We start from the raw sequence: 13,688 nt of genomic DNA on the forward strand, positions 1-13,688 counted from the left end.
AAAAAAAAGCTTTTGTCTGTGTGTGAGAGAGAGAGAGACGCTTTGCTGAAACATTCGTATCTTTTTAAAAAAAAAAAATATGTATGATGTGGATACTTGGTGTCGAGGGTTAGTACTCTGGGATTTTGTTTGTTGATGTTGCACTGAAATGTAAGCGATGTAAACAGAATCCATAATGTTATAGATTCATTACTACTGTCTGATTTAATGCGTTGTCTTTTATACTGTGCCTTCAAATTGTGTGGTTTTGTTTTCCCCCTTCTTTTGTTCTGATTCTCATCCTGCTTAATTTGAATATTTTACTACATTTGCAAAGGTGGAAATGTATAATTTCTTTTGAATTACTTGAACTGCATTAATAAAGTTGAATTTACCATATTGTTTCCCTCTTTGTCCAGTGTTAAAAGGTAGCGCCATGGATTTCTGATACTTTAAAAAAGAAACATTTTACAATTTAATTTAATGTTATTATGTTATTCAACCCACAAATGGTTCAAAGTGATGATTGGTAAGAAGATTCAAGTGTCGCACCTGATTTAGAAGAACAAGATTCAACTGCATTCGAGTTTTCAGCTGTAACAGCCTGCCCTCTGCAGTCATCACCTGGTAATTACTTGCCTTTCTTAATCTCTTAATGAGATTTTAAGACTGATTTTGTTTTCAAGCAATTATGATACAAATTCAAATAATAGATGCAAAATAGGCATCAATAGAGGGTTTTATAAACATCAATTTTCAGTTAGAATTTAGATTAGTTCCCGTTTCAGGCTTTAAAGGGTTTAGCGCTTTAACTTACAGTTCAACCTGTCAGTTGTGTTTTCATTCAACCAAAATATCTGCACATTTGTGACATGGAAAAATGTGTTAGTCCGTAGCTGGATACGAATGGACCTTTGTGCATGTGTAGAAAAATAAACCCACCTAATGACATGATAGAAAAGAACAGTATATTTATTCAGCACTTCTTTCCAGCAATTATGGTTTTCTGCGTTACTCCCTGAATGTACACAACTTCCCTTCAAGGAGGGAGAATTTTATCGCATTCGTTGTTGTTTTCAAGGGCCATTCAACTGATATCTTCAGTTAGATCTTCAGCGAGTGACCCACACAAGTCTATAAGTTGTCCTTTCTTCTGGGCCTTTTTGGTCTCTCTTCCTTACAGCGTACAAACACCATGTCTTCTGACGCTTCCATTTGTCTCTCGTTTGTCATGGAACAGAAAGATGTCCTGGAAAACAGAGACGGTGTCGTTAACACGCTGCGATTAAACAGAAAGAGTGAGTGCAGGAGTAAAGATTAACCAGTCTGTGTATGGGAAACAACCCACTAGATGGCATCAGCAGTCTGTAATGGTCTCAAGTGTGTTCTTTATACGATTGTAGCATCTTTACCTTACAATATGAAGCACCTTGAGCCAACTGTTGTTACAATTTGGTGCTATTTCATTAAAACTGAACTGAATTAATATAATTCAGTATCAGTAATATTACTCGTCTTAGCACTATTGTACAATTTGAGACAACTGTACTTGACTTTCTTTCCTGTTTATCCCATTTTCAGCTCTATTAAATATCACAGTGTGATTTTTATTTTATATTTGGAAATATCATATATGCTCATATATATGTGCTTTGAATGTGATACGAAAAACTGCAGGGTCAACAGAGGTCATCTGTGATGCCACCAATGCAAGTTAAAACTTTACAATGCAAAGAGAAAAAACCCCAAACACCATCCAAAACACAGCAGCTTTCTCTGGGTCAAAGCTCATTTGAATGTGTACAGAGTGGGAATGTGAAGATATTTTGGAAATCATGGACACTGTGTCCTCCGATAGATGCAACAGTAAAAGGACTGGTACTTACATTGCACTCTCTTACTCTATTTGAGCACTCAAAGTACTTTCTAGCCACAAGCCTTAATCACCATTTTCTATGCCTAATTGCTTTTAAAGTTATTTAACCTAACACATAGATGCAGCAGGGGCAGCTCAGGGCTCAGCATCTTGCCCAGGGAAACACTGACACGCAGACTAAAACCACTGACCTTCCAATTAGTAGACAACCTGCTCTTCCTCCTGAGCCACAGCTGTAACGTGCTAATCCGTGAAGGCCCCATTAATGCTGAATGACACATATATTCAGATAGAGCCATTCAGACGTCTCTTTCAGAGAAGAGCTTTTTGCATGCAGCAAAGATAATGCTAAACCACTTTTTGACACATATTGTTGGCTGCTGTAGACTAAACTAGCCTGTCATGTCTGTCTGCAGTTAGACCTGCAACCTACAGGAAATATGTGATCTATCATGAAACAAAAAAATAATACAAAGAAAACAAACAAGCTGAAAAGTATCAATCACTAAAAAACATTTCACCTTTAAAAGTTCAGTTAATGTTCTTAGTTTTTGTCACGGCTTTTGTTGAAATGGGTTTGGACTGGATCATTGAAGCATTTGTATATGTATATGTATATATGCATGTATATATGTATGTATGTATGTATATATATATATATATATATATATATATATATATATATATACATATATATATATATATATATATATATATATATATATTGTGTGTGTGTGTGTGTGTATGTAAATAAAATCAATTTAAAAATATGTAGTTTAAAAAAATAGAAAAGGCTTCAGCAGTGTTGGAATCATGTGTGGAATAAAGCCCGGTATGATGATGAAAAGCTGTATAATTATTTGTGCTCTCCATCATTTAAGCCCTTAATTTAGGGGTGTCAAACATGAGGCTGGGGGGCAGAATTGGCACAGCTAAGACTCCAATCCGGCCTGCTGGATTTCTTTAGAAAATATGGAAGGCATAAAGGTTTTGATTTAATTATATATTTATACGTGTTACAGTTTGTTGATAATAACCTCCCCCATTCATTCTACACCAAAGTAATAGATAAACAATTAAAGACAGAACAATTCCTGTTTTTTTGGTGTCTGCTAAAGAAACTTTGGTTAAAACAAGAAAATTTACAGCAATCAAGAAAAACTTTTGGTTTTATGCCGCTAGCTCGTAAGAAACACATGTACCTCCTCTGTGTTTCGCCCGCTTTGACGCTGACTTTGCCCACATTCAGGAGTCTTTTTCTTTCCCAAGTTCTCCAAGGAATGATGGTCTGCACCTTGTCCCACACATTTTCCCACAGAGGAGATGCCTCCCAGCGTATATTGAGCAACATCAGTTCCCCCAAGTCTCTGTCCAGGGTGATCAGGAAGGTGAAGGTTTTGTTACCTGAAATCTTTTCATTGCTGGTGGAGATTTTTAAAACAGTAATCGAGAGAGACAAAGTTAGACGAGAGTTAATCACCCTGCAAAAGGCTGTTGTGGCGGCTCAGACTAGAGCGGGACAGCAGATGAGATTTCCTCTGCTAGCACTGTTTAGCCTGAGACGCTTTGAGACACAGAATATGAAGGATAACACAGTTGTCAGGGAATATTGTCTTGTTTAAATTATTCATCCCATCATTGCCATTTATAGTTCTCTTTCATGCAAAGGCTTCAGTTGTTTCCATGTGTGTCAGCTGCTCTCCTTAACTTGCTTTGTAGAGCTGAGAGCCCAGCTGCATATTGCATGTGTCAAAGAGTGCTCATGTGTTCTGATTTAAACCCGATGGGGGGTTGGTGTTGGTACAGTACTCACAAGGTGATGTCCACAGCTCCACTCTCTTCTTTGGTTCCTGTGAGGGAGATCGTAAGAGAGGGCTCAACCTTCTCCGTCTGATTGATGAACTGGACCCTGAACTGGTAATGATAGACTGAAGGGTGGAAGCCAGAAACAGAAGAAGAAGAGGACACGGTTACAGAGAAACCCCCGACACAGTTTTCAGTTTTTCTTGTTAGCTTTACATTTTATCAGTCTAACATATAGGATAATAAAACATTGAAACAGGAACAGATTTTGTGTAGATAATGGCTGATTTTTGTATTCCTACCAGTCAAACAGAGGACTGGATTCATTTACTGGTGGATGTGGACTGTCTAAACAGATTTAGATGTAAGTTTTTATTCGATAGTGTGAAAAATTGGCAAAAACTGCTCTGTAATTTTTTTGATTTAGACAAAGAAAAAATGTTTTATGAGGCCAAAGTGGCCCTGATCTTTCACTTTTAACTACTAAAATCTAATTTGCTTATCCTAGGCTTATGGAGCTACAGTGGGGCAAAAAAGTATTTAGTCAGCCACCGATTGTGCAAGTTCCCCCACTTAAAATGATGACAGAGGTCAGTAATTTGCACCAGAGGTACACTTCAACTGTGAGAGACAGAATGTGAAAAAAAAATCCATGAATTCACATGGTAGGATTTGTAAAGAATTTATTCGTAAATTAGGGTGGAAAATAAGTATTTGGTCACCTCAAACAAGGAAAATCTCTGGCTCTCACAGACCTGTAACGTCTTCTGTAAGAAGCTTTTCTGTCCCCCACTCGTTACCTGTATGAATGGCACCTGTTTGAACTCATCATCTGTATAAAAGACACCTGTCCACAGCCTCAAACAGTCAGACTCCAAACTCCGCCATGGTCAAGACCAAAGAGCTTTCGAAGGACACCAGGAAAAGTATTGTAGACCTGCACCAGACTGGGAAGAGTGAATCTACAATAGGCAAGCAGCTTGGTGTGAAAAAATCAACTGTGGGAGCAATCATCAGAAAATGGAAGACATACAAGACCACTGATAATCTCCCTCGATCTGGGGCTCCACGCAAGATCTCATCCCGTGGGGTCAAAATGATCATGAGAACGGTGAGCAAAGATCCCAGAACCACACGGGGGGACCTGGTGAATGACCTGCAGAGAGCTGGGACCAAAGTAACAAAGGTCACCATCAGTAACACACTACAACGGCAGGGAATCAAATCCCGCAGTGCCAGACGTGTTCCGCTGCTGAAGCCAGTGCATGTCCAGGCCCGTCTGAAGTTTGCCAGAGAGCACATGGATGATACAGCAGAGGATTGGGAGAATGTCATGTGGTCAGATGAAACCAAAGTAGAACTTTTTGGTATAAACTCAACTCGTCGTGTTTGGAGGAAGAAGAATACTGAGTTGCATCCCAAGAACACCATACCTACTGTGAAGCATGGGGGTGGAAACATCATGCTATGGGGCTGTTTTTCTGCCAAGGGGACAGGACGACTGATCCGTGTTAAGGACAGAATGAATGGGGCCATGTATCGTGAGATTTTGAGCCAAAACCTCCTTCCATCAGTGAGAACTTTGAAGATGAAACGAGGCTGGGTCTTCCAACATGACAATGATCCAAAACACACCGCCCGGGCAACAAAGGAGTGGCTCCGTAAGAAGCATTTGAAAGTCCTGGAGTGGCCTAGCCAGTCTCCAGACCTCAACCCCATAGAAAATCTGTGGCGGGAGTTGAAAGTCCGTGTTGCTCGGCGACAGCCCCAAAACATCACTGCTCTCGAGAAGATCTGCATGGAGGAATGGGCCAAAATACCAGCTACTGTGTGTGCAAACCTGGTAAAGACCTATAGTAAACGTTTGACCTCTGTTATTGCCAACAAAGGTTATGTTACAAAGTATTGAGTTGTATTTTTGTTATTGACCAAATACTTATTTTCCACCCTGATTTACGAATAAATTCTTTACAAATCCTACCATGTGGATTCATGGATTTTTTTTTTCACATTCTGTCTCTCACAGTTGAAGTGTACCTCTGGTGCAAATTACTGACCTCTGTCATCATTTTAAGTGGGGGAACTTGCACAATCGGTGGCTGACTAAATACTTTTTTGCCCCACTGTAATGGAGTTCAATCAAGGCAGAAAACCGGGAAAATGAGGCCATCAAAGTGCAAAGTTTCTGATATTGATATTTATCTGATATTTATGTTTTCATGTCTGCAAGTTCCATTAAAACACCAAAGCTTTGTGGTTTCCAGCCCAGTTGATGGCACCAATCTAAAAGCCACCCTTTCCTACTAAAGATCTAAATTACAAATGAAATTAGTGGTTTGTAATTTCTCATTTTTTCATTCTCAAAAGAAATGAAGCTGTAAAAAGTCTAGGTCTTGTCGTAGGTTTACTTGAATAACAAATAACGACTAGAAATCTTCTTGGGATGAGATTTTATGCCATGATGACAGATGCACCGAATCCTTTCAAATCTACTGCCACTCCGCTTTAACTTAAATAAAATTTGGCCTCCTTATTTTTGTGTAATCTTGTCATCAAACTGATTTATTTTGCCTTAATAACACACGCAAAAGCTATTTATATATATTAAGTCTTTAATGGGACATATAAGTGTATCCTGTTGGTCAGTTATGACTTTTACACGGCTGTTAAGTCAAAATGACAAACCATACGTTTGTAAGGCATCCGAGACCGTGTTTTCAGGTAGAGCCTCTTGCTGGTGCCCGTGCGGACTTTCTTGATATCATAGCCGAGTGTGTTGCAGCGATTCTTCCGGCAGTCCAGACAGACGCCCTTGTCAAAGGCGCTGTTGTCGCTGCACCTGTAGGCCATGCTCTGCTTGTCTTTGTTGAGCAGAGAGTCGATGAAGAGATGGACAGAGCGCTCATGGGCACATTTCACTGTTTGCTCAAAGCCTAAGAGAAAAATAAAAATGTGGTGAAAATTTTAAACCTGCTTCTCCAAAACGACTTTGATCTGACTTTCAACGGATTGTGGAAGAGCTAAACCACGAAGCCTGACCATTATTTGTGGATCGAGTTCATTATCGCCAAATGGTGGCATCTATCAGCTCTTGCTTCTGTCACATCTCCTATAAGTGACTCATTATGTCTGACACGGCTCTGCTCTGAAGGCCGTTTCTCTGAGCAGCAGCTTGTAGCCTGAAGGCAGCTCAGCTCAGACGGATGGACAGAGAAAAAGCACGGCACATGTTGCTAATTAACTCCTGAGGATGACAGATGCTTTAATGTGGTTCTCGCTGTCATATTGTGAGGATGTGTTTAGGATTGAGAGGCAGCATAAATCCCACAGCCACTTCTGTTAGACTGCATGAAATTAAATACATCTGCCTAAACACAGAAGAAGAAACTGTCAACAAGCAGAAGAGGAATCGGCATCCTAGACGTGGCTTCTAAACCAGTGTTCTGAGGTGGCAAGGCCAATTAAGAAGAAAAAATGTTATGATAGAGCGTGCAAAGAAGGAAACCAGAAAGCCTTTAAGCAGAGAACATACTGCTCTGATTGGAGCTTTGATTTAAACCAGAGGAACCAGAAACTTGAATGCCTTTTCAAACAGGGAATGAATGCCTACTTTATGTGGACTCATCAATGCAGACATTAAATAAATAAACAAATATAATAGCTTTGGTATTCCTGATAAATATGGTCTAAATTTGTAAAAGACTGTTTGTTCAGAAAAATGTTTGTAATATTTAAGTTTCAATACAATGTTTAAAGTGGCCACTTCATTAGATACATCTGGCTAGGGTTGGATGCTGGATTCAACAAGGTGCTGGAAACATTCGGTTCATGCTGACATGATATCATCGCACAGTTGCTGGGTGCACTGTGATCATAAAGGGATGGACAATACTCAGGTAGGCTGACCCTTAGTTGGTACTAAGAGAGGCAAGAAAATATCCTCCACATGATTACATCACTAAAAGCAGCAGTTTGAACCGTGAATTCAAGGCAGGATCGAGCCATGCTGTTTATATCTGAATGTCAGAGCAGAGATTGAGACTCATCAGACCAGGCAGCTTGTTGCCAGTCTTCAGCGGCAAACAGACAGCAGGATGTTCTGTTGTTCTATCCCACACTTACAGACCATAAAACACTGCAGCCTCTAAGAGGCATCACAGAGCTGCTTATTTCATGCTGCAGAAATACTATACTATAAAACAATCATGGTTATTTCTGGTGGTCGCAATTTTTAATGTGCTGTTACAGATTTATCTTACCGAGGATCCCGTACTGGGATATGTGCTCGTAAATGTTTTGCAGGTCACACCCTGGTTGGAAATCTCCTCCATTCGGGTAAAAGTCATAATGAGCCACAGCTTGCTTAATTCCCACACTGAGGCCCATACGCTCGTGGGTGAAAGTGTGGATGGCATCCACAAATTCAGCATCATCAGGAGACAGTCTGTCCGTGGGAGACATGCCTTCAAACAGTGGACCGGCTGGATCGAGCCCTGAACACACATGATATACACAAGCATTGGGTGGTTTTAGAATATTAAATGAATAAATTGCTATTTATTAAATTTAGCTATGAAAGGACTAAAAATCTCACCAGTAATTCTTCCAATCTTCTCTGGACCTGTCAGAAAGCTCCCAGCAAATCCAGAGATGTGAGCGCCGAGGCTGTAGCCAATCAAATGAGCATTTCTAAGTGGGTACTTGTAGTGCTCCTGTAGGCGATTAAAGACATGCATGATTGCTGAAACGTATGGATTTGATTATGGAATGAAAATGTATCACCTTTCAGTCCACTGACATCATAAAGATCAGTGGAGGAGTTTATTCTCACCTGAAGTGCCTGCAGTAGGTGAGCTATGTCTTTTCCAACAGTGCGGGTTTTCTGTACTGCGATTGGATAGTGCTGCTGAGCCAGCGACAGCCAGTCTGTAAGCACCACATTTGCATCTATCAGGTTTGTCCTCACAGCCGTGGCTAACCTCATCACCCAGCTCTCCATTATGCCATCCACCTTCACAACAGCAAAACTAAGCATTAAAAAAACAGCTTCTTACTTTTAAAGTGTTAATATGTGCTGTCCACAGTACAGTCCTGTGCATAGTTCAGTTCGGCAAAAATGAGAGAAACTGCAGTGACTCTGTTACTTAACTAAAGGATTTTTCCTCATGAACCGTTACAAACTGTTGATTTTTCACTTTTCCCCACCCATCATATATTGGCATCATCTTTGTGTTTATGGAGGGTTTTTTCTTTCTTATTTCCCTTTTTGAATTCTTAGTATGTGGGATTGGGGTTTCTGTTTGGTTCTCATTTGCTGAGCTAGTGTTTGTTGGCTTTTATGGAGTCTTAATTCTCATGGTATTTTTGAATTCTGGTTCTTATTTTTGAGCACTTGTCACAAGTTTCTTTTTTAGTGATTTGTAGTTCTTGTGAAATTAGTGAGTTCTGTTTTGTGTTTTGCTTCTGTTTGTTATTCTTCACCAGTATTCCAGTCTGTGTCCCCTCTGTCTCGTTCATGTCCTCGTGTCTTCACGTGTCATCCTTCACTGTCTCTTATGCTTCTCCAGTTCCAGCTGCCTTTAGTCTGAAGCTAAATTTTTCTTTGTTTTTCCCGTGTCTTCAAAATGTTGTCCCATTGAATGAGTTCATTCATGTTCCGTATTTATCTTTCATGTTTTACTGTAAAGGTGATTGTTGTTCCTTTTCTGTTTTCATTTCTATATCACTTATGATTCAGTGTTTTATTGTCACCACCTGTGTTGATTACGCTCACCTGTGTCTTGTTCCCCATGCGTCTCTAATCTCCAGCTAATCCTCAGTGTCTCCTGTCCTCCCTTTGTCAAACTGACTGTCTGACATCTGGGACCCTATTCTCAGACTATGGAAGTTTGTTTCTGCCACAGAAAAAACATTTTTTGCCATCCATAAGTCAGAATTTTAGGTTATTTTCTAAAAAAAAAAAAATCTTTAAATTGAAAATCAAACTTGAAATTTTGCTTTTATACCATGACTGTGAAACATATACTATATGGTTTCACTCTAAATAAAATCAGGCTACCTCATACGGGGAGGCATAACAAACTACAGGGCGACTAAGAGGGTTCAACCTCAGCCAAGGCCTGCTTCCTGTTTTGCAGTTTAGGAATAGGTGACCTGCATGTGCACAAGAATGTAACAGCTTCCTTTTATCTGCCATCCTCCACCTCTCCTGCAGCATTCACCAACTTCAGCTTGGTGTTGAAATCTCGCTGACAGATAAATATGATACAGATTGTTTTGTGAATGGGAATTACAGCAAGGAGTTTTTATGTATTTTGGCAGGTGTTCTTAAGTCTGTTTGTGGACAAATATTTTCACTGTTATAGAGACAGCTTTATAGTTGTGTAACCGAGATCAAAATGTTCCATACTCCAAAGAGAAAAGGGCAGTCAAAGTTCAGTGGGGTCAAGAGAGTCATGGCACTAGCACCCCACCCCTTTTTAATGTACGTTTCTCTGTGTTAGCCCTGCAAGAGGCTGGCGACCTATTCAAGATGTGCCCCTCCTCTCGCCTTTTGACCACTGGGATAGCCCCCCCCAACAACCCTGAACTGGATAAGCAAAAAAAAGGTTGAATGATGGATAATGTACGTATAAATCTCTACCAAAACTTTAGTAATCTTGAGTTGTGACGGGTGTGGTCTGGGAACTAACTGCTATTGTGGCTGACATGATCCGATCCAAAATTTAATTACATTTCAGTGCAGATCCACGTGTCTACCTCATGGTGTGTTTTTTCAACATGTTTCAGCCTTTTGAAGACGTTTCCCTCCCTGTAGTCAAGTTCCATGTTTAGTATCCAGTGGCTTAAGTCAGCGAAGCGTAAAGAGAGAAAAGGGAGTTGACCTTACCGACCACCCATGAGTGATGATGATGAGGGGATTACTGCTGTTGAAGCCACAGGAGGTGAGAGTGTGCAGCTGCAGAGGGTCCAGCGTGCAGGTGTCCTCACCTCCTAAAAACAGCCTAAAGACTGAACTGCTGACATATAGCTCTTTCTCCCTCAGGACATCCCTCTGCTCTGTCCCCACTGCACCTCAGAAATCAAATAACGGATGGATTGTCTGTTAGAAACGAGTACTTTACAGAACACGATGGTTATGCTTACAGAATAATTACAAATGATGAATGGAAATGTGTCAATTTGATAACACTGAGTGTGTTTTGATGCATTAATGTAAGTATTTGAGTGAGTAAACGTGGAGAAATTAGGACAGTCAGTTCCTGCTGAGGCTCCATTGGACTGGAGACTAACTAACGCCCAATCAGAAGCCCTTTGCTGTGAGTCCAGGTCATACAGACCTCGCTGGCATCTGCTCACAGACATCACTTCACAACAAGTCCCATCGGATGAATCTCTGCCAGACTCTTCTATCATTTGTTACGTAAACTCCTCCTCCCTCAACATGTTTAAAACCACAGCCAATAATGCCAAAAACCAAGGCGCCTGTAAACACCCAGCAATGCAGCTGCCTTCATACAAGTTCTGGTTCCTGATGTGAAGCCCAAATCGTCTTAGCAAGAAAAGTAAAAGAACATCCAGCCATCATTTATCATCATTTGCTTTGGTGTGTCTCTTCAGTGACTGTTTATCGACACGATCAGTGAAAACAGTCTGACTCATTAGTAACAGAACACAAACAAACCCTAACCCAGAAATTTGTACAAGAACTGTGTTTACTTTGCAAATCAGTCATGGTATCTATCACAGCGCATAATTAAAAAAAAACATATTTCTAAATGGGGCATGAAGTCTGTCATAAGCCCACATTTAAAGACCCAGTAAAAACACCGGCACTAAAGACTGAGATGGAGAAAATAATGGCAAACCTAAAGGAATATGATTTATTTATTTATATTTATTTATGTAGCGCCAAATCACAACAACAGTTACCTCAAGTAGCTTTGTATTGTGAGGTAAACACCCTACAATAATACAAGGAAATCTGATCTGAGTTAAAATCTCCAGTAACTTTTCCTTTTTGCGCACGTTTTAATGATTTCGTTGTAGGACTTTTTAAAATAATGACAATCATCAATAAGGTGTGAACGCATCCTTTACGAGCTTTCAAATAGTTGAGATTTTGTAGAAAAAAGGCTGGGTTTTAAGATGCTAAATATTTTATTTTATTTAAAAAAGTATTTAAAAGTTCAAAACAACAAGTTCAACTTAACAAGATCTGACAGCTGTTTCAGTTTTTAAGTCTCTCTCTGGATGAACGCCATTCACCCAGATATCCACGTGGTGGAGAAAAGGCTAACAGCTTTGTAAAATCTCCCATAGATGTTAAAAAAACGTGATTCATATTTTTATATTCATCAAATCATTTGGTGGCCTGTTTTTCCCCCAGACACTGTGGGCACTGGCAATCTTGAAAGGACCGATTGCATGAAAAATGTTTTATCACAGGATAAACGTGAAAGCTCAGAACAGCTTTATACCGATTTGAAGTGACTCTTCACTGTAAGGGAACAAGGGAAACGCACACAGACGCACACTGTTTGTGTTTCTCCGCTTACTTGTTGCTCATCTGTGGAATCTTAATGTAACTTTTAAATGTAATTGTTCATATGAATTAGTAAAAATAAACATACAGCCTGAAGCAGCTGGACTGAAACTTGGTTAAAATTTCACTTTACAAGACATGAATTTGCTTTCAGCTGCTTCCTGATGTACACGGGGTAGCCATGACAGGTAGCTCCACATGTCTAATTTATCTGTGTTTCTATGTCGGCCCCCTCTGTGATCCATTTGTGTCTCCTCCTGGGACCAAATCGGGGAGCTTTTGCTTTTTAGGCAAAATACTACTCTGTGGAACCACATCTTTATAACTATCTACTGTGAGGCTAAATAAACAGTAAAGATTGTTTTAAAGATTGTCTTTAGAAAGAGATACTTTGGGAAATTATGTGTATACTTCTGCGGTGTACAGATTGGCTAGTTTCGGTGTGAGTCTCATTGCAAACACTTTCCTCAGCATGAATTCACAGCATGAACTACAGTTAAATTTAGTGCTTGTTAAAGATTTTGATAGCATCAATCAATCTGTGCATAAATCACAGAAGCGAAGGCAAAGCATGATATTTCACTTACCTGCTCTGATTCCTTTGATTTTCTTTCCCTCACTGAGGTGATAGATTAAAAGCAAACACCACAAGACTTTGACCACAAACATGCCGTCAGCTTGGTAGGTCCTTTTGGCCACGCTTAGAAAATCTTCAGCGTGTGCTGTGGATTTTAAAGGTGAGAACCTTTTGTCTGCAGATGTAGGAGCTGTTTTTAAGGAAGCCTCATTTCTGTCCTGAGGATTGAAATCAGATTATTTTACCGAACTCTAAAGAGAAAGAGAGGGGACACCAGGAGCAATGGTTCGTGGATAAGGGGGATTTATTCTTATCCTGATTGGCTGGGGGCTGGATCGTGTACATTGTGAAAGAGCAGAGGTATGATAGGCAGGGGATGTGGTACGATGTGCTGTGACCTTGGATCCTCAATCGAGACCCTTTCCAGGTACCAGGGTAGAGGTACAGAATATGTACTTTTTATGTAGCTTTTATAGAACTATGTGTTATTGGCTAAAGACATGACATGGATTAGATGTGGACTATTACCGCATTGCTTAAACCCATGTTTAAACAGTTGACGAAGAGCACTCTGTGTACCCAGGGCACACAGTGGATCAATACTGCACACAAAATTTTCTTAACGTCCCACAGAGTGGGTAAAAAATACAACCGCAGGCATTTGTTTTCATTTAGTAATATTGGGTATTAACAAAATAGTATAGCGTCTGAATCATATTTTCTTCAGTTTTAAGCTACTGTTTTTGTTTTCTTCCTTTTAATGCGTACACAGTCTTCACTTCTGATTTCTGTTTATAATCTCTGCGTTATAAAGAAGTGTATTTGTATTTTGTTTGTCTTTTTTATTAAAAACTCTACGTAATATCTCTTTCAAAATAAATTTTAACATTTGCTTGATTCAGTACTTT

At 39.8% G+C, this 13,688-nt stretch overlaps 1 protein-coding gene across 2 annotated transcripts; it reads right to left on the bottom strand.

The window, feature by feature from the left end:
• Positions 1-933: 933 nt before the first annotated feature.
• Positions 934-13,097, bottom strand: lipca (lipase, hepatic a). 2 transcript variants are annotated; one of them, XM_026168914.2, is made up of 9 exons: positions 12,791-13,097; positions 10,548-10,726; positions 8,490-8,669; positions 8,253-8,370; positions 7,918-8,151; positions 6,349-6,591; positions 3,669-3,783; positions 3,058-3,276; positions 934-1,228 (listed from the first exon to the last, which is right to left on the bottom strand). In XM_026168914.2, exons 1-9 carry the CDS (start codon positions 12,870-12,872, stop codon positions 1,114-1,116), a joined length of 1,485 nt encoding a protein of 494 aa, XP_026024699.1. In that variant the 5' UTR covers positions 12,873-13,097; the 3' UTR covers positions 934-1,113. The 2 variants fall into 2 exon arrangements, with proteins under 2 accessions (XP_026024699.1, XP_026024690.1); XM_026168905.2 differs by having other exon boundaries at positions 10,548-10,732; positions 12,791-13,057.
• Between the last annotated feature and the right edge of the window lie 591 nt (positions 13,098-13,688).

This window comes from Astatotilapia calliptera, chromosome 1 (genome assembly GCF_964374335.1).
Source record: "Astatotilapia calliptera chromosome 1, fAstCal68.1, whole genome shotgun sequence".
Lineage (NCBI taxonomy): Eukaryota > Metazoa > Chordata > Actinopteri > Cichliformes > Cichlidae > Astatotilapia > Astatotilapia calliptera.